Genomic DNA, 24,736 nt, shown 5'->3' with positions numbered 1-24,736 from the left:
GGCAGCACTTCACAACATCGCCACTGGTCTGGTGTAAATAGTGGCTGTGTGTAAAGTAAATCTATTATTGTTGACGCCACAGAAGATTTGTGGGCAGCTCACAATATACCACGGCTGTGGCACCCAATGAGGGCTGTTGTTCCTTGCCCCTCTTGCTCTGTTGTCTGGCGACTCTCTAGGTAGTTGAGGCTGCTTGCAATAAGGATGATTTTTTTTTCCCTGAAGAACAGGCTGTCAATAAGCTTAACTTATAGTGAAGCCCTTGAGTGGTTTCATTCCTCACTGCATACAGGGTCGTTAATTTGATAACCGTGCTTTCAACATCACAAAAGCTTGAGTGCACGTGATCTTGAATGCTCCCCCATGTTTGGGCACTCGTCTCTTGTGATTATAGGCAGGCGCTTCAAAGTGATTCTAAATTTGTCACAATTATCGGTGCTAGCATTATTTTGGGTGCAACCGTAATGAAAACCAGTAGATAATGAAGTGGATAAAGTACAGGGCATGTTGTGCTGTTTGAATAGCTTTATTCCGCCACAAGTTTCCCGCCATAATGACAGCTACAAGAAAGCTTCAAGTCCAAGCCAAAAACGCTAATAATCCGTTAGCAGCCACATAGCTTGCAGGTGTTTAAAAATGGCGGCGGGAGTGGGCATTGCGACAGATAGAGTGCTGTTTTTAGGGCCTACGATTCCCAAGGAAGTAAAATGTCTGAAAAAGTTGCTGCCAAGCATGGAAAAACAGCTTTACCGTGGCCTTCTGAAAGGTGAATGTCTCTGTTTTTCGAGAGTTCCCGCACCGGCATCGCAAGCTCACCGGGAGGCGTGTCAGGTGGTCTACATCTGAAACTAGACGTTAAAACTTGCGTGTGCAGAGCTCGCAGTGAACGACAAGCGTACTTAAAAAGCGTGCGATTGTTAGTACACCACAATGTGTTCACACATGTACGCCATTTATGTCCGCAGCCCAAAGGACATCTTGTCGGACTTTCATTAGAAGTTATCGTTTATTTCAGTTGCTGTCGCCGACTTCGAAGGCAGAGAGGTAAACCCTAGTGTTTACGATGAATTGCGGTCCCGTTCGGCTGACCCAGACACGTTGGATGAGGTCTACAGTGCGCTGCACACACTGCTTCGGGCTGCTTTGAAGCTACCGTCTTCAGTATTGAAGCAGGAGGTGGGTTATTTGTGACACGTACTGTCATTTATTGGCAATGTCAGCTCTCACTTTCTATAATTAGGGTTATTTTTTTTGCTTCTTATGCCTCCTACAGGCTTTTAGAGAAGACCTTGACGCACTGCGGTAAGTAAATTCCTTGAAGAGTGACAAAAAATTTCAATATTTTTGTTGTTCATACTCATGTTATTTACTTGAGCACACCTTGCTTGAGACAGTAGTAATCAATTTTATTCTTATTTGTTAATTTTTTTCTCTTTCAGTATCCCACCAGAATTCGCAGGAGACTTGGTCAGTGTGGTCTTTGGGTCCAGGTGTGTCGGATACATATCAAACAGTCAAGTTGCAAAAGCTAGCAGTTCATTTTAACACCCCAGATTTGTTATCGAACATTCGTTTTTCACAGAAGGGACAACATTGACCAGCACAGTCTTGAACAAGGCCCTAAATACCCGACACTTGCGAGCCTGAAATGGAGAGTCGACGTTACCATATCAACAAAGTGAGAGCATGTGTTGAGATCTCCTCATCATGCTCTATTAGTCTTAAGAGACTGCTTGCTAACTGGGATGCCACACTTATTTCAGTGCCTTGAGCAGGGTTCTCGAACCTGCCATACAGATGGAGATGGAGACATCTGACGGTGAAGTTCACACTTTCGAAGTGAGTTACACAAATCAGGTTGCAAAAACTTGAGTTTGCTATTGACTAAATGTAAGGCATCTGGGTGCTGCCATCTTGGGCTGTTAGGCCAATGTTTTCTTGTTTTTGCATATTGCGACGTAAATTAATAAAGCCGTGAAACATTGCACGCATCAACCCAAGTGTTTCCATGCATATGCGTCTGCCATAACACTGTTCGTTTAATTTTTGAAGATGAAAAACACAAAGCTCAACAGCCCAACATAGCGGAATCCAGACGCTATACCAGCTTCTGACATTCGGTGCCTATGGTCACCACCTTTGCCTATTTTTTCTGAAGGTGGCAAATGTCACTCGAATCCCCAGCCCTAAACAAATGTGCCATTTTTCAATTTTCGGATCCTCATTAAATTTACACATGTCGCTAACCTTTTGCCGGTCATCCATTCCTAATTCCTTAAACTGTTCATGGTCATGAAACTGTCATATTATCTAAACCTGTGCTCGTGGAGGACTAAACTTTCAACTTTTTTTTCTTGGCTATTTTCTCAGACCAGATTCAACTTCTAGCTTATACCTGTTCTCTGTGGGCAACAAATGATAATGCATCTCACATTAATTGATATGACCAGTTTGAGTCACAAGCCAAATGGATGCACATTGTCTTATTTTGTTTTGAAAACTATGTTCAGTGGTGTGCTGGTAAAGCTGGCAGACCACTGATCATAGAAGGTAGGCCATTCAGCAGGGATGCCTTTTAATGTTAATTTTATAATGCCTCTCAATAAGTTTTCATTATGTGTATGTTGTATTCTTTGTATAATCAGTTATGCTTATTTTCATTTTGTTTAGAGGTATTTTTACATGCTAATTTTAGCGAAAAGTCTTCCTCCTGAGGGCACAAAATTGGACAGCCAAACAGAAGTTCCCATGTCTCCATTGTTGCTGCTGTAATGAGATCGTTGTGTTAAGCAATGCAACCATTTTATGTTGTTTGGTTGGGGACGTTCTTGTAGCTATAAATGCCATTTTCAACAATTGCACCAAGCGTAAATTTACTTTCTGAGGCTCTCGATTCTGCTGGGAATGGACAATTATTACTGAAAAATAAAAGTTTAACCTTTATTTGAGATAATGCATGGCATGGCTCGTGGAAGCTTTCATACGGCAGTTTTTATTAGTTGGTCAATAAGTGCTGATCAAATTGATTTGATGCCTTAAGTGCATTGAGGAGAAGAGTTACAGGAAACTTAAGGTGGTCAAAGTACTGTATTGCCTTGCTATGATATGCCTTGCCTTAGGCATTGGTGTGGCATATGAAAACTCGGAATATAATATATAAATGAAGTATATTCCTGTAACCGATTCTAAATTAATCAAAAGTACATGCACATATGAAAAGGAGACATCAATTTTATATTTTTTGCTGGGGCTCCCTTTTGTATAAGCATTTGCACCCTGAGCTCAATCCAAACAACGTTTTATGACCAAGATTTATTTGTATATGCACATAAATATATCACATGCAGTTTGCCTCTATAATCTTATAACTTGCATGATTGCTTTTTTTATGCAGCTTTCTGACCACCATTGAAATAAAGCTATTCAAACAAACCTTTTTTCTGTGCATTTTCATGCAGGTTCAGAGAGCAGAGTTTCACAAGCTACGTCATGCTGTTGCCACAGCATTGAAAGAAATGGAAGAGCTTGAGAAGAAGGTCGAAAAAATGCCACTGCATTTGCAGCAATGAAAACTACATTGTGGAGTAGAACTAATATTATAATAAAAGATGTTTGTAAGATGTCTATTTCTTAGGCCATTACTAATGCTTTTCATTGTGCTAGATAACACACAGGCACAAAAGGAACAATATAGTTGTGAGCAGTAACATATTTTGTGCGGTCAGCCTTGTCTGTTGTGCTGTACTGTTGAACTTCAACTCACTGAAATTATTGCTTTTTAGAAGTGAGAAATGATGGAAAATAAACTACAGTCACTATTCGTTGCTTGTGCGAAAATAATGCAGTGCAGATCCATGCAGACGCTCTTCGAATGTTGCTCAGCGTTATGAATAGATGGTATAGCTGCGAAACCTGCTCATGAGCTGACACTTTCAACATTGCCACTTGTCAACTTGGTGACAATGTTGCAAATTGTGGGATCTGGTTGCAAAAGCCTGCAACAGAAAAGTTGATCATCAACTTCACTTTCTCTATTAAAAAATGAGTGGTTGAGTAACTGATGACAAAATGAGCATCACCTACTAAATTATATTGGAAACAAGTGTATATGTGCCTTATTTTGAAGATGTATGTCCTCCGCTTTTTTATTTTGGTTAAGTTTGCTAGGGTGAAGCAAATGCATTGCCAGCCACCACTTTTGTGCAAAGTGTAGGGAGGAAAAAGAACAATATGCCACGGTAGGCATAATGACCATCAGAGGTTGGGTCATGCCTTGCTGAGTGTTTTCCTCAGCCATTTCTGGGGAAGCGGGCAGTCTCCTCTTGTGGAGTTCCAGGTTGAGTACCCTGTATCTCCACTTCTCTGCCAAGAGATTTATTGGCACAAGGACTAGCACTGGAGACTGTCGTTCAAGTTTTCTTCAAAGTATCATGGTCTTTGCCGCGTCGTAAAACCTTCATCTCATACGATGAACGTAATCGATCCAGTCATCGACCAACAGGCATCACCTTAGTCGCGAGGCAGTTCACATCTGTCAGCTAAAGCCATATTGTGACCCCTTCCTTGTGTTGTCGCCTTGACTCACCAGCATGGCTCCCCTTTGTTTCTAGGGTGTTTTAGGGAGGAAGAACACTATGCCACCGTGAATCACCACCTTATCAGGAAGAGCCGAGCGCGAGCTGTTGGCGCCAATGCTGCGATTGGAGTGTTGGTTGTCGTAGCCTACTTTCAGCAACTATGGGCCTCTTGCTCAAGTACTACATGCACCAATAAACCCTGCTTCGAAGGATCAGGTGTTGAAAAACACTGTAGAATCGGACTTTATTTTTTAAAACTTTTATGATGTTGAAAGGTGTGAAAACAGTGCTTCTTTCACTTAATAAGCTTACTGTAAGCTTTCTTGGTGGGTCTGTTGCAGGTAAATAAGTTTGAATGTATCCACTGCACCATAAATCATCCTTTTTTGGAGAAGAGAAGTACCTACTATGCCAGAAGTAATAACTTTGTGGAGTAGCATTTTAACCACTACCATCTAAAAATTGTAATATGCAGTTTTGCACTTGCACATTTTGTGATTTGGCTAATTATGATGAATTATGGCAGAGCCTTTTGTAATTAATGGGAATCGAATTGCCGACCTGTTATGCAATTTGCACTGTGTGACACCTAGAGTTATTTCACTCTTTTGTCATGTAATGTATGGTGCCTGTTAATGTGACTCCTCAGTTGGCTTGACCACCCCTCGCCCTGCACACACCTATGCCTCTGCTGTTCTCAATATATGTAACTCTAGCCCATTTCCATGCGCTATATTGCCTTTCTCGCTATAGTCGCTGAGTAGAATTAGGCAACGCATACTCATTGAGGACCAAGAGGACCAAACGTAGGCGAGTTTAGAAGATGATGTGAAATAAACATCAAAGCCTCTGAAGGCCATTTATCATAACCCCGTGTCATGTAAAAGAGTGATGCATACAGCTCGAGGTGCAGTGTTCTGCTTGCCACCCTTGCAACTTGCGCTTTCAATTTTCAAGAATTTTCCTGCAGTCTGTCCTGACAGTAAGATAAATCACTGGTGCATGCACTAAAAAAGTGCATATCTGAAACATATTTAGTCTGAAACAGCCCTTCAGCTTAATCAGAAATAAAACGCATTCTTTGGGTTGCATGTTCGTGTAGTGCGCTCGTAGGAAACTTTGATATATATGGTAAGGTCTAATCAAAAAGAATCAAGCAGTCATGCGTAACCTATTTTCTGTACAAGCATGTTCAGGTAAGCCGGTCAAAGTTATTCCGATGTGCCCCACTAAAGTAGTTGGTGCTCTGATGATGGCAAAAAATGCCGAAATTTTGGCTGCAGCGCCGTTCTCCGTTCAGTGATTTCTTACACGTTTCATTGTCGCATTGAACGAGATCTAATTTAGCGCTTCTAAACGTGACGTCCCCCACAAACAAGCTTGTTTGTCGCGAACTTATCTTGATGTTAACGTCGCGTTCGCGGTTCAGTACATGACTATAGCGCTTTTGTTTTTCCCGCAGGCGAAGACCAACGCTATTCACACGTCTCTTACCGTGAGAATAGCGATGATGACAGACCGCACGTGCCTAAACACCTGCTAGAGCGAGCTTTCCTCGCTCAAGTTTTACATCGCGCTTCCCGGCGCGTGGGTTGGCGTTCTCATTTTCTTTTTCTTTGCTTGTTTTTACATTCATGCCTTTGGAAACTCGCTCATGCAGTTCATCCTCGATTGGCCTCTCAGCTCCGTGTTTCCTCGTCTCAACATCTCCGTGGAGCCCACTCGAGAAGTTATCAGCCAGTGCGGACCGTCGATATGACATATTGATTGTAGTTCGGCGATAACAGTGAATGCATGACCATCTTTTGAATGGTAACATCCTTCCTTTCTTATTTATGGCTTGTGCAGTCTAAAACTTGATGCTTGATTCCTTCATTGTTGTCGCCAGCTTCGAGTTTCATTCATGATCGAGTAACATCAACAGTTGGGGAGTTGGCGATCGCGGGGACTCGATGTGCCGTAGAATAATGTTCGACTGCCATTATTACAGGAGGCGTGAATATTGCATAAACACTTTTCGTAAATGTCTTGCATATCCCCGCGATCACGACTTATTATTTGTTGGCTTACTCGGTGCAGTTTGTCATTGATTCCGATCGCTGTTGGTATTTCTCGTGTGTTGTTTTGTTGGCTGCTATCCTTACCCCGTTGCTCTGGCTTTTCCCCTCTGCTTTCGTTCCTTTAGGTTGTGAGTGAGTATATGCCATGAATACCGTTTCCGAGCAGCACAAGTGGCCGAGCTCTTGCTTGGTACAGTTTAAGAACTGCACCATATTACGTAATCATGAATTGATTGTAGAAGACCTCTGGGTTAGGAACAACGTTATTGTGAACCCTGAGCCCATATTTTTCGACGAGCGGGTTACTGCTGACATCCAACTGGACTGCAATGGAGCCATCATTGCACCAGGCTACATTGATCTCCAGATTAACGGTAGGTGCTTTTGGTCTTGCATTCGCTCCAGCGTGCTATGTTAACTTTATCGCCAACTTTGGCAAATCACCAACTTTTGATTCACGGAGATGGGAACCAGCTATATCGGCCTGTGCTGTAACAAAATTGGCGGTTTTCCATCAGTAGTTATGTAACTTTAAGCGAATTTCATTTTATGCCCAGGTAGAGATGCATTGTTTGACAATGGAGAAAAGCAGGTGCACTTGTTGGCGCTACTCTCTTGATCAAGAATTTTTTACTTTATAAATTGAAACGAGTACTCGCACAGATATATCCTGTTGGCCCTGTTGACCAAAAGAAATGTAACCACAAGTTTAAGGTAAAAAGGACAAAGGAGCTTTAGAGAGTAAATGCAGGGAGGTTAATAAAAATGCATCAGGTTAATTAACTTTGATTTCAACTTTTACCAGCACAGTTATCGATAAACATGTTATTAGTGAATGTGACGGGCACTAAAATAATTATATTTGCTAAAATTTTTTAAAATAAATTTCAAAGATAAACATCACAAATGACTAAAACATTTTTTGAGGAATTACACATTTTAAAATAAGGCAAAAAGTTTCTTATTATAAGAGAAACTTGCAACTCTGTCTTCCATATTATTTACAGTCACACTCAACGTGACTTGCAAGACTGGAGCCCTGTCAAAGATTGCACATGGTTTCAACTTGCCCTAATTTTCACAACTAAGTTATCTTATTTGGTGTCATCTCTAAGTGAGAGAACAGCATTTAGTTATTTAAATAAAGGCTAGTGGCTGCCTAGGTGATCTTTGAGCTAGTTAACTCTTTCGTTACCGCGCGAGAATGGCTGTTTTTCATATGTCCCTGGAAGATCGCGTTTTCCAGCTTGAAAAGCACTCCAGCGCACATTGAAGAATACCAAACTTTGCAGAACGAAATGCTTTTTCCAAAAAATATATGTTGTAGAGCAACATAAATCTTATGGAATGAATAAAAATGTGAAATTTTTGGTCACCAGCTGGTGAACAGTAGAATAAAAAACACAATTATGCAAAAATATTCAAAACAAGGAAAATTCAGAATATACATTTTGCGGATGAATGATGCAGAAACAGTATAAAAAATAATAAATGTTGTACAAAATGTTTCTCTTCATATAGACAAAGAAAATGAGAAGCGAGGGGCTGCTTCATTGCTCGTGCCATGCGTTGAAGCATTGCATGATTTTTCGAGAGGCACACGTGAACTCTTACACTTTTCTCAGTAAATATTTGTTGTGTTGCAGTAGGAGTCTCCAGGTCTTCCAATATAAATGGATGCCCGTGAAGTGAATAATCTCTCTATAAATGAGATGTCCAATGAACTTTGCTATTTCATCTAGCGTCACCTCTTTCCATGAGCCACCTCACTCCGCATAGGTTGGCGTTCCAATATGTGCATCCAAGCATATTTCTTTGCATCATTGCGCATAATGTAAAAAAAAAGGACAATATTGCTCGCAGTTCTAAAATGTTTTGCACTGCTCCTTAGTCAGGGCCTAGATGTGCTCCGGGGGCCTTCTTGCCGTTAGGAGAAGCTCTGCAGCCAGCGCCACCACACCGCGCCCTAGCGAAGTGTGGACCTGGCACGTAACCTGAGTAACTATAAGATTATGCACAAAAGTCGGAAGCTATACGCAATTGCGGAGGAGGAGATAACTTGAGAATGTAAACAAAACAAACCCATGAACGGCTACAAATGTCTCGGGCTGACGTAAAACATCGTCGCCATAAAACTTGAAGCTGAGGTGCTGTCATCCGCGAAATCTCAGCTCGTTCTCACTCAATTCAGGTGGGGTCGCAAGACAGTTTCAAGCAGCGCATGTGTTTTGCAACGCTGATGCGCACCCATGCGCGCGCGACGACCGCGCAGTAGGAGCGACTTGTGACGCTAGATATGACCCTGTGTCTGATATAACGATACGAGCAAAACCAAAGTGGCTGGTAACTGGTTGTGGGAACCACCTGCACACTTTATACATGCGGCGGACCTTGGTAAATATTTTTTGTAGAATTAATTTTCTCTGATTTTTAGCAACAGCTCTCTATTGATTAGCTGGCATAAATTTCCAAAAATGATTACTGCTCAACTCGGTCAAATTGCGAAGCTAACACATCAATTCGATATTTGGCTTGCAAAGTTTCTTTTCATTACAGAAATTCAATGTTACTGTACCATAATCACGAGGGGCACGCACTTCTGTCAAGTTCATGAACCTAGTGCATTTTTTCAACTACACACGCACATTGGTTTGCGCAAAAGTCTGTAAAAAAAAAATCGCTATGTTGCCCAAGTCGCTAAATTAAAAAAAAAAAAAAATGTGAAAGTCGAGTGGCTGAACCAACTACTAAAGAGTGCTGGGTGCACAAGAAAGAAATTTAACATGCCAAAATTGATTACCGAAAAGCATTGATGACCGATGATCGATTTGAATAGGCATGGTAACGAAAGAACTAAGTCATGTGTTCCCATGTTGCAAGTCAGATTGAGTGTGACAGGACAGAATTAAGAGAGGTGATTTCACTGGTCATATTTTTTTCTTTAGCAATCAAGCTTGTAAAGTCGCCTAATCGGCTAGAAACTTGTATATGTAATGTACACTTGCTCTAAACTTCATAAGGTGCAAAGGGGAACGCAATGAAAATTTCACTTAAAAAAAAAGGAGGTGTGACGATGAGGTTCTATTTTCTTGTGCTTTCAGGAGGCATGGGTGTAGATTTCTCCCACAGTGTCGACACAATTGTAGAGGCTGTTCAAAAGGTGGCCAAGGGCGTCCTCCCGTTTGGAGTGACATCTATGTGTCCAACCATTGTGACTTCAACTCCGGACGTTTACCGAAAGGTGAATTAAATTTTACTCATATCTCACTCCCAGAAAAGATGTCCATATTGTGAGCGCTGATTGTGTTGCTTATCATTTTCACTTTCACCTGCGCATACAAAGCACCGTGATCATCATCATCGTAGCGGCTCGCTGCTTGTTCGGTTGCTGGCTCGCGCGTCTGGGTTGACAATAAAACGGTCGCTCCTTCGTACCTGACGTCGTCTCACAAGTGGTGGAGCGTGCTCTGATTCCCAAGTCCTCGTGCACTACCGGTCACCCCTGGAGCTCCGATCAGGTCGACGGCTGTGCTTGCCAACAGTGATGGCGCAAAACGACCCACCCCCTACCGCCTTCTTCGCACCACCCGCTCAGCCTGCTGGGCCTCACCACACCGTGAGTACCTCGCAACGAGACCCTCCAGTGTTTTCTGGCCTTCGCGGTGAGGACGTAGAAGAATGGCTGGACAGTTACGACCGTACCAGTGCTTGCAATTACTGGGATGAGGCACATAAGCTGCGCTATGTACCCTTTTATCTGAAGGAGGTTGCTAAGACGTGGTATCATAACCACGAACGCGACTTTCCTGATTGGTCAGCATTCACGGTGCAGCTGCGTCAAATATTCGGCACTTCTACAGGACGCTCTGAGGTAGCTAAACAGAAGCTCGCTACCCGCATCCAGGGGCCTGACGAATCGTACACATCGTACATTGAAGACGTTCTGGCCCTCTGCCGCCGCGCCCAAAAGGACATGCCGGAGGCCGATCGTATTCGGCAAGTAATGAAAGGCATCAACTCCGTCGCCTTTAATGCTCTTGTCATGCAGAGCCCGACAACAGTTCAGGACATTATTACCACCTGCCAGCGCCTGGACGCACTTTACTCAATGCGCCTTCCACACGCCTCCTATGACACTCGTCTTACTGGCGAGCATGAGCTGCGAGCTCTAATTCGCACCATAGTGAGAGAGGAACTTCACAGCCTTGTTCCTGCCAGCGCACCGACTTCACCTGCCCGCTCACCCCCTCTTAACCTGCGGGAAATTATAAAGGACGAATTGGCGTCGATGACGAGCGTCGCACGTGCCCCGCCGCCTGTGCCCTTACATGTGCCTACGTATGCCGAAGTCGTGTCACGGCCTCCTCCACCTACTCCACCTGTAACTACGGACGTCGTATACGACCATTTGGCTGCGATGGCAGCCAAGGCACCACCACAACCACACTTCCCTGCCTGGCGCCCTACGCGCCCCGTCTGTTACTACTGTGGCATAAGAGGACATATCTCCCGCTTTTGCCGTCGGCGCCAGCAAGATGAACGACGAGGTTATTCTTCGTACGAGAGTGACCGGGCTGCGCGGTCTGACCCCTACGTTCCAGGAACCTACATTCCCTCGTCACGACGTTCGCCTTCGCCTCCTTTGTCCCACGGTGAACCTCGTTCTTCCCGCTCACCCCGCCGTCGTTCACCATCGCCCTTCCGCCGTACTACTTCGCCTTTACGTTCTGCCCTGATGCCCCTCGACAGCCACTCGGAAAACTAGCAGCTGCAGTTTTTGGAGGAGAAACTGCCTGTCGTCGAATTGTCCCAATTCCTCCTGCGCGCCCTGCAAATTTACTAACTGTTTGTGTAGAAGGCATTTCGGTTGACGCACTCGTGGACACTGGAGCAGCCATTTCGGTCATTGATCGCGAACTATGTCATCGTCTACGAAAAGTGCAAACTCCATATGTTGGTCCGGTGTTATGTGGTGCTAATGAAAATAGAATTTACCCTATTGGACAATGCACTGTTCGTGTTCTGATCGACGGAATTCGTCACCATATACAATTGGCTGTGCTTTCTTCATGTGCTCATCCGATTATATTGGGCTGGGACTTCCTGTCAGCCGCTTCCGCTGTCATTTCGTGTGGTCCGCCCGTTATTCGCATTACGGACACTGAAAATTCTAGTGCTTACGATTTTTCGTCGCCTCACCTTGTTGCAGCTGCAGACTTTGTACTGCCCCCGGCCCAAGAACGTATCCTCACCATTAGATCCAGCGATACCATTGACGGTGACGCAGTGGTTGTCCCCGATCAGCGCTGCATTTTCCGAGGAATCGCCATCGCATGTTGTCTAGTGCGGTTTTCGCGTGGTCATGCCAGTCTCACCGCCTACAACACGACAACAGAGCCACAACTACTGCCAGAGGGGTCCACTGTTGCCAGCCTTATCGACATAGCACCGGTATGTGTCGTCACTGTATCGTCTCCGCCGTCAGTCGCTAAGTGTACGCCACCAGGAGGCTCATCTAATGCGCTTAAAGCCACTTTGAGTCCATATCTCACTCCAACGCAAACTAATGACTTAATGGCCCTTTTAACAAAACACAAGACTTGTTTTGACGTTTGTTCGGATGGCTTAGGTCAAACTACGGTGACCTCTCATCACATCGCCACAGACGGTTCTCGTATTATCCGCCGTCGCCCTTACCGCGTGTCGTCTTCAGAACGCAAGGTCATCGAGGAACAAGTCAATGACATGCTCGCACGCAACGTTATCAGACCTTCCACAAGCCCTTGGTCTTCTCCTGTTGTCCTAGTTAAGAAAAGGGACGGATCAGTGCGATTTTGCGTTGATTACAGGGCACTAAACAAAATTACGCGCAAGGATGTATATCCTATGCCTCGAATTGACGATGCACTTGACACCTTACAGGGTGCAGAATATTTCTCAAGTCTCGACCTACGATCTGGGTATTGGCAGATCCCGATGCATGAGTCTGATAAAGAGAAGACAGCGTTTGCTACTCCTGATGGTCTCTTCGAATTCAATGTGATGCCTTTTGGGCTCTGCAATGCCCCAGCCACATTTGAGCGGATGATCGATACGGTGCTGCGTGGCCTAAAATGGAAGACCTGTCTTTGTTACCTGGATGACATCGTCATCTTTTCATCCAGCTTCTCGCAACACCTAGAACGTCTAGACGAGGTGCTCACATGTCTAGCCAAAGCCGGTCTCCAGCTAAATACCAAGAAGTGTCGGTTTGCGAGCCGCAGCATCAAAGTGTTAGGCCACGTTGTCAGCAAGCTTGGCATCGAACCTGATCCCGACAAAGTGGCCGCTGTGCTGCACTTTCCTAAGCCCACCACGCTCAAAGACCTTCGCAGCTTCCTCGGCTTAGCCTCTTACTTCCGCCGTTTTGTCCGTGATTTTGCCACTATCGCGGCTCCTCTTCACAAACTCCTGACCACAAGTGCATCATTTCTTTGGACAGATGACTGTGAAGCTGCTTTCCAGACCCTGAAGCGATGCCTCACGTCAGGGCCAGTTCTTCGCCATTTTGATCCCACAGCCCCTACTATATTACACACTGACGCAAGTGGGCACGGAATCGGCGCTGTTCTGCTGCAGCGTGACCAGGCTTCACAAGAGCAAGTCGTGGCTTACGCGAGCCGTACTCTCTCCCCAGCGGAACGCAATTACAGCATCACTGAACAGGAATGTCTCGCTATCGTATGGTCCGTGCAAAAATTTCGCCCCTATTTGTATGGCCGCCGCTTCACGATCGTCACGGATCATCATGCGCTCTGTTGGTTGTCATCATTAAAAAACTTGTCAGGACGCCTCGGTCGTTGGGTGCTCCGACTGCAGGAGTATGACTACAGTGTCACATACCGGTCGGGCCGCAAACACCAAGATGCCGACGCTTTGTCACGCTGTCCGCTGTTGCAAAATCATGACGCATCTACCTGCTGCGCACCACCTCCCAGCCAAGAGACCACGCAGATGACCAGTCTTAGTCCCATCGAGCCCACTGCACCGGATGACTTCCTTCAATCCGCAGACCTCACCTCGCTCCAACGTGCAGACACATACTGCCGTACAATCATCGATCGGCTCACCGGCTCATCTCGTGCTCCCAACAGCCGCTTGCGACGACAACTCACGCGTTTCAAACTTCATGACGGAACGCTACTTCGACAAACTTACCATCCTCTCGGTAGCCGATGGGTCCCGGTCATACCTCGCTCACTTCGACTCCAAGTCTTAGAAGCCTTTCATGACGACCCGACGGCTGGCCACTTGGGTTTTCATAAAACCTACGATCGCATTAAGACTCGCTGCTTCTGGCCTGGCCTCTCCACTAGTGTTTCCAGGTACGTCACTTCCTGTTCATCATGTCAGCACCGAAAACGTTCGACATCTCTTCCCGCCGGCCCTCTACAGCCTCTCCCGTGCCCATCCGCTCCCTTCGAGTTCGTCGGCATAGACTTATACGGACCCCTTCCGCTTACCGCCGCCGGTCACCGCTGGATTGTTACTGCCGTAGACCATCTTACTCGCTACGCTGAGACGGCAGCTCTTCCTACTGGAGCTGCCAGCGAAGTAGCCGACTTTGTTCTGCGTGCCATTATCCTGCGCCACGGCGCCCCTCGTGTTCTCCTGAGTGACCGTGGCAAGACATTTCTTTCTCGTGTGCTCGCTGAAGTTTTACAGGCCTCTGACACAATCCATAAGACCACCTCGGCATATCATCCGCAAACCAATGGTCTTACTGAGCGTTTTCATAGAACCTTGTCAGACATGATCTCTATGTATGTCCAACCCGATCACAAGAACTGGGACACAATACTACCTTTCGTCACGTTTGCCTATAACACTGCCATACAACGCACTACAAGTTACAGCCCGTTTTTTCTTGTGTATGGCCGTGCACCATCTTTTGTTCTAGACACCAGCTTTTTGTCCACGCCTTCTGTCCCATCTGCGTCCCTTCCGGAAGAATTCGCTGCCCGTGTCAACCACTGCCGCACAATCGCCCGCGCCAACACCTCTACCATTCAGGCCCAGCGAAAAGTTCGTTGTGATGCGACACGTCGAGTTGTGTCATTCTACCCAGGCGACGAAGTGCTCCTCTGGACACCTGTTCGCACACCCGGCCTCTGTGAAAAATTCATTCACAGATACCTGGGTCCTTACACCGTGCTTGAACGAACATCGGCCGTAAATTATCGCGTCGCGCCGGTTACTTCGGCTTCTGATCGCCGTCGTCGCGGGACCGAGATCGTCCATGTGTCTCGCCTGAAACCTTATATCCAGCGCTCATACACTTACTAAATGAACGTCTTGCAGACCGCTTTCGTGTAGGGGGGAAATAGTGTGAGCGCTGATTGTGTTGCTTATCATTTTCACTTTCACCTGCGCATACAAAGCACCGTGATCATCATCATCGTAGCGGCTCGCTGCTTGTTCGGTTGCTGGCTCGCGCGTCTGGGTTGACAATAAAACGGTCGCTCCTTCGTACCTGACGTCGTCTCACAATATTTTCAGCCATTGTGGCTGCTGATATTAAAGGTTACTGTGAGGTGCATTAATCTGCACTCACTCAGTCACAAGGTAATTATTCTGATGTCAAGTTCTCTAACATATTTCTTACTTGTTTGTTTGCCCTGATTGAAGATCAATGCCATCACAAAGCCTAGAAGCAAAATATGTCCAAGCAATGGCTTAGTAATTTACTGTTATACGTGCTTGTATAAACCTAACTTTGTCTCATTATCCAGAATAATCTCTTTCGTAATATCACATTGACATATTATGTTACTGTAACTGGCATGACTGCATTGCTCTCATACCAAGCCCCTTTACTGTATCAAACAGGTAAACTTCTCTCTCTGTCTTAAAAGAATAACAATTAAATGACTCCACGTGTTGTATTTCTAACTGGCTGAAATTATGATTGTTCCCCAGACAGCATAATTATGTTTCAAGACATGTGGAGTGTATGGTGTAGTTTTGCAACTTTAGAAATGTATGCAAGTACTCATTTCACAAGACAGAATCATGAGTCTAAAGCTCTTTTGCCACTTATTGTGTTATTTGGATATAGCGACCATATTATTTCATCGACACAGGCTTCTGGTAAGAGCATTGAAGTACCATAACTCATCATAATGTAGTATGGCTGTCCTTTGTAAAATTGTTTTCACCTGATTCTTACTATACTAAAAATACATTTTCACTAAATGCTAAAATACTAAAAAAATACATTGAAAATTTTGATGTCATCCACATAAATCTCAGTGCAAAACTTCAAAATGAAACATCAACCTTGATTTTCTTTGCTAATAATGAACTTAAGATCGTGAAACGTATGGATTTCGAGTTCTCAGAGTGGAGTTTATCAATCTAAACCAAGTCATCATTTCTCTTTAATGTCCCTTTAAAGGGGGGTGCGCTCTATGCACAGCGGATGCAAAAGCCAAGCTCTGCTTCCAGCTGCGCACAGTCTTACTGCACACATCTAACGTCCCTTTCCTGTAGAACGAGTAATAGCAGCTATGAAAGGCTTGGGTGAATAAGTCAACTCTTCGGGTCAACAAACAACACCTTATTGCTAATGTGTAAGTGTCGCATACAGAGATTGCCTGCTTTATCTGGAAAACAAAGGACAAGGCTTACTCCTTTCATCGATAACCGGCTCGCCTGTCCTCGGGTTGGTCACAGTGATTGCTGGAGTAAGTGGTGCCGCCTCTTTCTCCGATCGGCTGTTGTACCCTTTCCCACAAGCAAGGGAATGCGAAATAGTGTGAACTAGCTGCACTGGCATCACTTTCCAAGTGGCTGATTTGTCCTTGCTTCCACTCTGTGATCGCCCCAACGTTGAGGAAAGGAAATGAGTGTGCATGCTGTGTCGCAGCTTAGGTATACAGGGTGTTTCAGGAATTGTGTCCAAAAAAATATTGAAAGAAGAAAAAAAAAGGAAAGTGATATATTTTTATGCTGCTTTCATAGTTATTTTTCTGTGGTGGTAGGCATCTTAAAAAAGTAGACGCATCAGTCCTCACTGTAGTTAACTCTTTAACTTTTAATTTAACTCTTACTTTAAATTAACTCTTTAAAATTAACTCTTTTAAATTAACTCATTAATTATTGGAGACAGGTGGTTGAGTAAAATAGGGAAATTTCTGCTTTTCTAGTGAAGAGCCTATTGCCCCTCTTGAATTTTGCAAAAGGTGCTGCTAGCCATTATTAACAAGTAATAAAATCAGATTGATTTTGCCGGCGAGACTGAAATTTGATACAGCGCAATTGTCATACTCTTACGAGACATTCATAATGAGCTAGCATCATTGAGCTAGTCATCGATCAACATTGCTTCACAATTGTACAGTTTCATTTAGAATTAGACATGTATGGCACATGTATGTTAACAAATGCAGAAGAATAGCGCCAATCGATGCCACTAATATTGATGTCAGTCCAGTCGTCTTCTAGTTGCGCTCACTAGAACTTAATTGATGGTTTTGCTGGTAGATTTGGTTGGATTTCATTGATTAGCAACAATAACCAGGGGCTGATTTTTCAAAATCTTAAAGGGGACAATGGCCTCTTTGCAAAAAAGACACCAATTCTCCTATTTGACTCAACTGGCTGACTCTGCTATTTGAAAAGTCAATTTTTTTGCCATAATTGCTGTGTCTAGTCATCTTAAATGCGTCTCCCACCACAGAAAAAGTTATTATGAAGGCAGCGAGCAAATATACCATTTCCTTTGTTTCAGATGATTTTTGGACACATTTCTTGAAAAAAGTATGGCATACTGCAAAGGAAAGTCTCTCACCATACTGCAGGCAGTGTCTGTCACTCATGTATAAGGCAAGCAGGCTCATTGTTTTTAGGTGAATAGTAACGCAAATGAGCTCTAGTCTGGTGTTGAGTATTCGAAATGCTAAACATGCTGTCGTTAAAGATGTACGGTCAGTATGTTGGTCCAGGTGATGTTATTTCTGCGTTGGCTCAGTGGAAAAATTCAGGCAACTCGAGCTTACAAATTTTAAATTGCAGATTGAAGTACCATTTAGTTGTACAAATGCTTCTTAAACTTTATTAACTGTTCTAACCTGACGAGAACCTTTTTTTTTTCTAGGCTCTTACAGCCGTGAAGAAGCATAATGGTAGTGCTGAAGGTGCTGGAATTCTTGGTAAGCATTTATTTTGAACCAATTTCTTCTTGGCAACTACTTTCTTACTTGCTATTATTCCTGCTGTGTTGGCCCTCTATTGGCTGTAGTATGATGTTTCTGTGGAAGAGCTATCGCACAGTCTAATTCCCCGCTGAAGTGTATGCAGTCCTGTGAGGGAGAAATGCTAGATCACTTTTCTCTCTATATTTAGTACATCACAAGTGCTCCTAATGCCCTACTTTGTGGTCTAGTGGGCAAAGTACTCGGCTGCTGACCCGCAGGTCGCGGGATTGAATCCCAGCGGCAGCGGCTGCATTTTCGATGTAGGCGAAAATGCTGTAGGCCCATGTTCTCAGATTTGGGTGGACATTAAAGAACCCTAGGATGTCAAAATTTCCAAAGCCCTCCACTATGGTGTCTCTCAGAATGATATGGTGGTTTTGAGATGTTGAACCCCGCATATAAATCAATCAAATCATCAAAAAAACTTTTCAAGTAAAAAAGTTGTGCAGAGTTTTCGCACTGCAGCATGCCTTTAAGTGTAAGTAATGCTTGTGAAAGTTAAACCTCCTCAGTTAATCTGTCACTGTTACCATTGTTGTACAATGTGCAAAGAAGTACACTAAAACATATCTGTTAAGTGACCTCCCTTTTGTGCACGATGTGGTATGATAAGTGGATTACATCAAGCTGTTTAGCATTACTACAATGGCCCAGTATATACACATTTTACGCTTTAGATTGGCATTCTTACATTGTTGTATTTTCCATTTTCCCTAATGGACAGTATATGTTCTAAAATGGTTGCACTACACACTTTTTAAAAAGTGCAGGAAAAGACAGGATAAAGAGACCTGGAGCAATGCAACTATGCGCTTTTGTGCCATGAACCAGTTAATATGCCGACCAACATGCCTTTGATGCATTTTCTTTTATCTGTTTATACTTTGGTCCATGCAAGACTGTTTCCCTGAATAACAAAAATTAACATTCAGATAATTCTCATGTCATGACCTTAATCTCTTCTCATTTGGCTTGTTCCAATATTCAAGCAGTTCTTGGCAAGCTTTGTGAATGTATGAACTTGAAAATACTTTTTCGCACGCTTATAGTGCTTGCCTCTGCAGCTTGACTGACCTTATCGAAGGAGAGATAGCAGCACTTGCTGCTTTTGCATGTTAATTTCCCTTCTCTGTACAAATATATCTGTTGGGGCTTTTTTTTTTTTCAGGTGTCCACCTGGAAGGTCCATTCATCAGCAAGCACAAGAAAGGCGCCCACAAAGCCCAGCTTATCCAGGATCTGTCGGGAGGCTTTGAAAGTCTCATGCATGTGTATGGCTCTTTGGACAGTGTGGCCATTGTCACGATGGCACCTGAACTGGATCCTGACGGCAAGGTGATCCAGGCACTCGTTAAAAAGGGCGTCACAGTCTCTATAGGTGAGATACTTGCATCAGGTATTACCTTGCATTAGTAGTACTACCCGTGTTCAAGTGCATATTTTTGTTGAAAGTGCCTTACATGCACTGTACATACAGGGCCAAAGTAAAAGATACTCTTTGTCCATTTGAACCAAAAATGTATTATTGTACCTATAGTCTGGCCCACTAATTTTGTAAAGTTTGCTGAGTAGAAGAGGAGGGAACTAGCTGTTTGTCCGGTTGTCTTAGATAATCAAGGGTAGGTTAATGTGCTCAGCTAAGCATATTGCGTTATTTACACTCAGTCATTACAGAAGCACTGCTGGACAGTGGTGGGCCTGATTGCTTTCTGGCTCTGAATCATAGCTTAGGGGAGTAATTTATGATGCACTACAGTCAACTTCATGCAATGCATGTGATGCACTGAATGAAGTTGATGAGATGGAGCATAAGCAGCTGTTTTTCTTCTATTGAGCTAGAGCTCTGAAAAGTGTGCATTTCATTTCATTCCCAGGACACTCTGAGGCTAATCTAGTTCAAGGTGAGAAGGCAATGCAGGATGGAGCATCATTCATCACCCACCTCTTCAATGCAATGTTACCAGTAAGTTTGTTGTTACAATCTTAATTTTGACTTGTAGACATCAGTAGAAGTATCTTTTGCTAAATTGCATTGTGTATTCATCACAACGCAGCAGAATTCTGCAGTTCTTTCAGAATTGCACATAAAACATCATTTCTGTCGACATGCAACCTTACGGGAGGCTTTCTTTGAAGAAAAACTAGTCCTGTAGTTTAAGCAAGCGATAAATTACAGTATAAAAGGTGGGTTTAAATTGATATAAAGCAACAAAATGGGCTAGGTATGGAAAAATCACTATGTTGAAGACTTAGTGTTGGTTGTTGTTAATGAATTCATTTGATTTTAACAGCAGAACTGTTAAAACGTGAGCTTGGTGCGGTGATGTTCTCAAAACTGCATTGAGCCGTCACGTCAACATGCATTGCCTAGAAATGGGTTGGAGAATGGAAAGAAGGAGGAGTGGACTTGAGAGGTGTAGAGAAAGAAAATAAATAAATAAAGCAAGACAAAATTACTTGGCGACAAGGAATTTGAATTTAGGTACCTACAATCTGAAGGTGAGCGTCGTAATCACTTGGCTTTTCAAGCATACTGTCAGAACAAGCATCTATGGGAACCATGTGATGGCATCGCTATGGCCGACAGGATGAGAAAATCTGGAAGAAATAGTGAAAGAAAGAGAAATAGAGAGATAGTAAGAAAAAAAGAAGTATGGAAAGAGCAAGGGACTCAAGTTTACTTTCTTGAGTCTCTTGCATAAAGAGAGGCTTAACTGCTCCTCTCTATGCTCATGTGGTTACTATATCTAGGCCTAACTGGCCGTCTCTAGACTAGGCTTGGCTGGCATGCTAAAGAAGGCTACTTAGTTCTGCGGTTCCTTCAGGCTTGGCGCAGCAAGTGCGAAGCTGCCGTAATATTTTTTCTTTGGTCTTTCTGTCGCGTGATCAACTCCCCAATAACTAGGAATCCCGACTCCCACAAAGCTTTTCGAAAGCTTTTATGGCCCTTTTGAATTCTCGAATCTACACTTTGCCTTAAGTAAACTTGGCAGGTAGCCTTTTACTGAAGAATAGTTTCTGGCAGCCTTGCTTCTAAGCTCATTATGTCAGAAAGCCATGCTTGATCTGCTGTGAAAATCTGGGACGAGTACTTGATAGTAAATACTCTGTACCATGCTTATAAACCATCAGGTTATTGCCTTCTCTCTATTCTATTCCCACATTCGTTTCCCCACATGTTAGGTTGCGATAGCATGGCAGCAATAGCATGGTTAACCTCTGTACCTTCCCTTCATACTTCCCTTCTCTATCTTTTTGAATCATGTCTATTTTTTCCACTCAACTTGCACTTTTATTGCCATATCATCAAATTTTGTCTTGTATCATTGTTATGTGAACAATTGGATGACATCAGTTGTTTGCATTTAAATTAATGTGAATTGAGAAAATGCTCTTTCTAGTTTCACCACAGGGATCCAGGGCTGGTTGGGCTGCTAACCTCTAAAAAACTTCCAGAGGAAAAAAATGTTTTTTATGGAATCATAGCTGATGGCATCCACACCCACCCTGCTGCATTGCGCATTGCTTACAAAGCGAACTCCAGAGGTAAGGCATGTAAAGACTTTTGCCCTTTGTTCAGCTAATAAAACGGTGAAGGTCTACTGCAGTGCAAAAGTTTTAAACTATGCTTAATGTTGCATACAAACATGAATTCACACAACTTTGTCTTGTTTTCTGGCATTAATTGATTTTCGTTAACAAGTTTCGTTTTTTTTTTTTTTTTTCACCAAATGGCTGGCTCTAAGAATATATATTTTTGCAGTGTTAATAGTGCATAGTACATTGCATTAAGTGTTAGATGCTTCGATCAATAGATTATGTGTATACTCTGAGAAAGGGAAAAAGTCACTTTAAGCAATATCTAATAGGCCAAAATCGAATAATACTGTACCACTGAAACAATAATGAAAAATCTTTTTCATCTGTTGCGAATGCATGACTGTTATTAATTCAGTGTCTATATAATTGTTGTAGCAGGTTAAGCTTGAGTGACTCCTTTAATCACTATTTAATATTTCTTTAGTTACATGAATGCCGCAGAGATGGTGTGAACGTGCAGCGCGTGCATCTTCAGCTATGCTTGTGAGAAACGCAACTTTTCAATAAAAAACATTTAGTGGCATGTGAATGCTATAAAGACTGAAATGTATTGCCAACTTTCTTCTGTTCATGCACAGGCTTGACGCTGGTCACCGATGCAATGTCAGCCATGGGTCTCGAAGCAGGAGTCCACTACATAGGGGAGAATAAAGTTGAAATTCTCGGCAAGCGAGCTGTGATTGCAGGAACAACTACGCTTTGTGGAAGGTAGTTATCTCAATCATGGAAAAGAGTTTATACAGTGTACTATTGCTAATTTGACTCCAGCTGACTCAATTTTTTTATAAACTAAACACTTATTGAATGTACTGGCAAGCACCTTTTATATGATCTGTAAGGAATAAAAGTTGAAATGCTTCCTTCCACAACGTGGACAATAACGTGTTTGTTGCCTTTTCAAGTCCTTTACCACAATATAAGCCAGAGAAACCCTTTTGGGTGGATCAGTGATTTTTGATGCATTATTTAATGCATTGGGGTACATATTTTTGAGCTGTTTAAATGATGTGTTATTGCCTAGTAGTATTTTGTATCATGTAAAACTGTATTTTTCCCATTTCAATTTAGATATGTACATGCTGATGCTTCATTGTTTTACATGCATCAAAATCATTTGTACACATGCCGAATGCCCAAAGGAGTAAGAGCCTCTGTCAGGCCACATGGCCTTTAGCTCTTGCTCCTCTTTCTATAAAATGCTCCACTTTCTATAAAACAAAAGAAATCATAAACGAGAGAAAGATTACTGCTCCTCTAGAGCTGTTGTATTAATACCTTTTCAAAGAAAGTCGCATGGCAGTGGCCATGCGACTTTCACTCCTGCCAGAATCACCCAGAGTCTGGTAGTAGTGGCATCAGCAGCATTTTGCAAGAGCCTCCTACTCAACACTGCAAAGCGATGGCACATGTTAGTGAGGTCATTAATTTAGAATAATTGATTGTACGGTCTCTCCCAAATTTCTCCAAAGATAGAAGGCTTCTTTCGGTGCAGTTGTTATGTGGTGAGATTAAGGAGCTAGGTGCTTAGCTTTTATGCGACAAAAATTGTCGCTGTATGCACTAATCAAAAGGCGTAGGACAAGCCAGTACGATATAAGTGGTCATAAAATACAATACTATCTGTTAGACCTGGCTGGGGATTCATTGCAATTACGTTTTAATCATTAGTACATTTAATCATTAGTACATTTAATCATTAGTAAATTAGTACATTTATGTATTCACCAAGCTCACCCACTGAAGTCATAAGTTTTGCAGACAAGGGAAATGTTTTCCAGGTGCTTGCGCAATCATTTTGTTTAACTAGGATGTATTACCTTGACCATTTTGTATCTGTGCATGACCTGTCAAATGCCATAGTATTCATCTAGTGTACACGTAGGTGGGCATTGTTATAAGGCTGCTGCTTGTCCTATACAAAATAAAGCCCGGTAGTAAGCACTCAGCAATACCTTCCGGTTATGAATTGTTAGCACTATACATTTAATATTATTAGTTTGCACATCATCAGAAGTAGTTCTTGCAATATATTTACACAGATCCTGTTCATGTGTGGTTATGATTCCCCCTGTTTTTGTTCTTACTTTTCAGCATTGCAACAATGGATTTCTGTGTCCGATATTTGCAGAAATCAACAGGTAAGCCCTGAGTGGTTCTCTGGTAAATAGCTCAATCTGAAGCAAGAGCTGGTTTTTATGTATTTATCACGCACACAAACGAGACATGCTTGAGGAATTCTCAGCTAGTCAAAAGCTTTATACTTATCATTAAATAAATATCTGATCCTATCCTTAAAATCTGCTGAGCAACAGTTAATTTGAATCTTCAGTAAAAAAAAACACTGCTCTGGGTGCGGTGCCCAAAGTGCTTTACATAAAAAAACACTGCTCGGGGTGCGGTGCCTGTAGTGTTTTACTTTAGCATGTTATACATTTGTGACGGGGTTGTTACGCATACAGATTTGTGCCTCAGGCCGTTTTGTATTCATATCTTATTGTTAAACTTGCTGGTTTTCTTTGGCCTTGTGTTTATGCAGGATGCACTAGTGTCGAGGCTCTTGAATCTGCGTCTTTGCATGCTGCTGAAGTTCTTGGCATCCAGAAACGCAAAGGGACACTCGATTTTGGTGCAGACGCAGACTTTGTGGTGCTCGACAGCAACCTTCATGTGCTGTCCACTTGGATTGCTGGAGAATGCGTCTGGATGAAACCTGGAGTTCAACTCACTGTTATATATGCCAAGCCTAATCTTATTTCAAGGAGCTAGGAAGTTGTATTGAAATTAAGAAAGTGTGTAATTATATATATTTGGTAAATTGACAATGAACATGACCAAGTGTACCTGGCCCGAGATATGGCCAGTTTCTTTAACATGCCATGGTGTTCCAGTCTTATAGCTTCAGAACTTTGCACCTGAAACAGGCCAATAATAGGACAACAGGCTATTTCAATTTGGGAGCGTGGCGTCAAAAAAGAAAAACTAAAAGAAATTTGTAGGAGGCCACAAAAGTGAATACGCATATATTGACATAGCAATGCATAGCTGCACTACACTGAGCCAAGGGAGAAAAACCACCTCCCACACTCTGCTACATATGGGTAGAAGTACATAGTGTCATTTGCACCAAGCTTGTGACTGTGTATATCTTTCTTTTTTTTTTAAGTGTCCTTTCTATAACAACACTGCAGGTGCTCGAATAGGTAATTCAGTGTCCTGTGACTGCAGTGCGATTTTGTGTGTTGATCGGAGCATTCAGTCAAGT

The 24,736-nt window shown here is 43.0% G+C and overlaps 2 protein-coding genes across 2 annotated transcripts; both read left to right on the top strand.

Moving 5' to 3' along the window:
* The first annotated feature begins 606 nt into the window (after positions 1-606).
* LOC119179749 (COMM domain-containing protein 5) lies at positions 607-3,626 on the top strand. The gene is made up of 7 exons (XM_037430877.2): positions 607-766; positions 1,016-1,176; positions 1,274-1,302; positions 1,440-1,490; positions 1,583-1,678; positions 1,764-1,839; positions 3,459-3,626. Exons 1-7 carry the CDS (start codon positions 637-639, stop codon positions 3,567-3,569), a joined length of 654 nt encoding a protein of 217 aa, XP_037286774.2. The 5' UTR covers positions 607-636; the 3' UTR covers positions 3,570-3,626.
* Positions 3,627-6,252: 2,626 nt separating this feature from the next.
* LOC119163179 (N-acetylglucosamine-6-phosphate deacetylase) lies at positions 6,253-24,344 on the top strand. Its single transcript, XM_075882115.1, has 10 exons — positions 6,253-6,389; positions 6,763-7,011; positions 9,739-9,878; positions 17,775-17,829; positions 19,043-19,252; positions 19,749-19,837; positions 21,276-21,420; positions 22,053-22,182; positions 23,566-23,612; positions 24,011-24,344. Exons 2-10 carry the CDS (start codon positions 6,783-6,785, stop codon positions 24,238-24,240), a joined length of 1,275 nt encoding a protein of 424 aa, XP_075738230.1. The 5' UTR covers positions 6,253-6,389; positions 6,763-6,782; the 3' UTR covers positions 24,241-24,344.
* Positions 24,345-24,736: the final 392 nt, after the last annotated feature.

This window comes from Rhipicephalus microplus, chromosome 2 (assembly GCF_043290135.1).
Source record: "Rhipicephalus microplus isolate Deutch F79 chromosome 2, USDA_Rmic, whole genome shotgun sequence".
Lineage (NCBI taxonomy): Eukaryota > Metazoa > Arthropoda > Arachnida > Ixodida > Ixodidae > Rhipicephalus > Rhipicephalus microplus.
Note: the sequence above shows the minus strand (reverse complement) of the source record. Positions and strands in the feature narration are given on the sequence as shown.

Coding starts and splice junctions, on each gene's coding strand:
- LOC119163179 (XM_075882115.1), top strand. CDS start 6,783: ATGAATACCGTTTCCGAGCAGCACAAGTGGCCGAGCTCTTGCTTGGTA. Junction 19,253..19,748: donor GGGCGTCACAGTCTCTATAG/GTGAGATACTTG, acceptor TTTCATTCCCAG/GACACTCTGAGGCTAATCTA. Junction 23,613..24,010: donor ATATTTGCAGAAATCAACAG/GTAAGCCCTGAG, acceptor GTGTTTATGCAG/GATGCACTAGTGTCGAGGCT.
- LOC119179749 (XM_037430877.2), top strand. CDS start 637: ATGGCGGCGGGAGTGGGCATTGCGACAGATAGAGTGCTGTTTTTAGGG. Junction 767..1,015: donor TTACCGTGGCCTTCTGAAAG/GTGAATGTCTCT, acceptor CGTTTATTTCAG/TTGCTGTCGCCGACTTCGAA. Junction 1,679..1,763: donor GACGTTACCATATCAACAAA/GTGAGAGCATGT, acceptor CACTTATTTCAG/TGCCTTGAGCAGGGTTCTCG.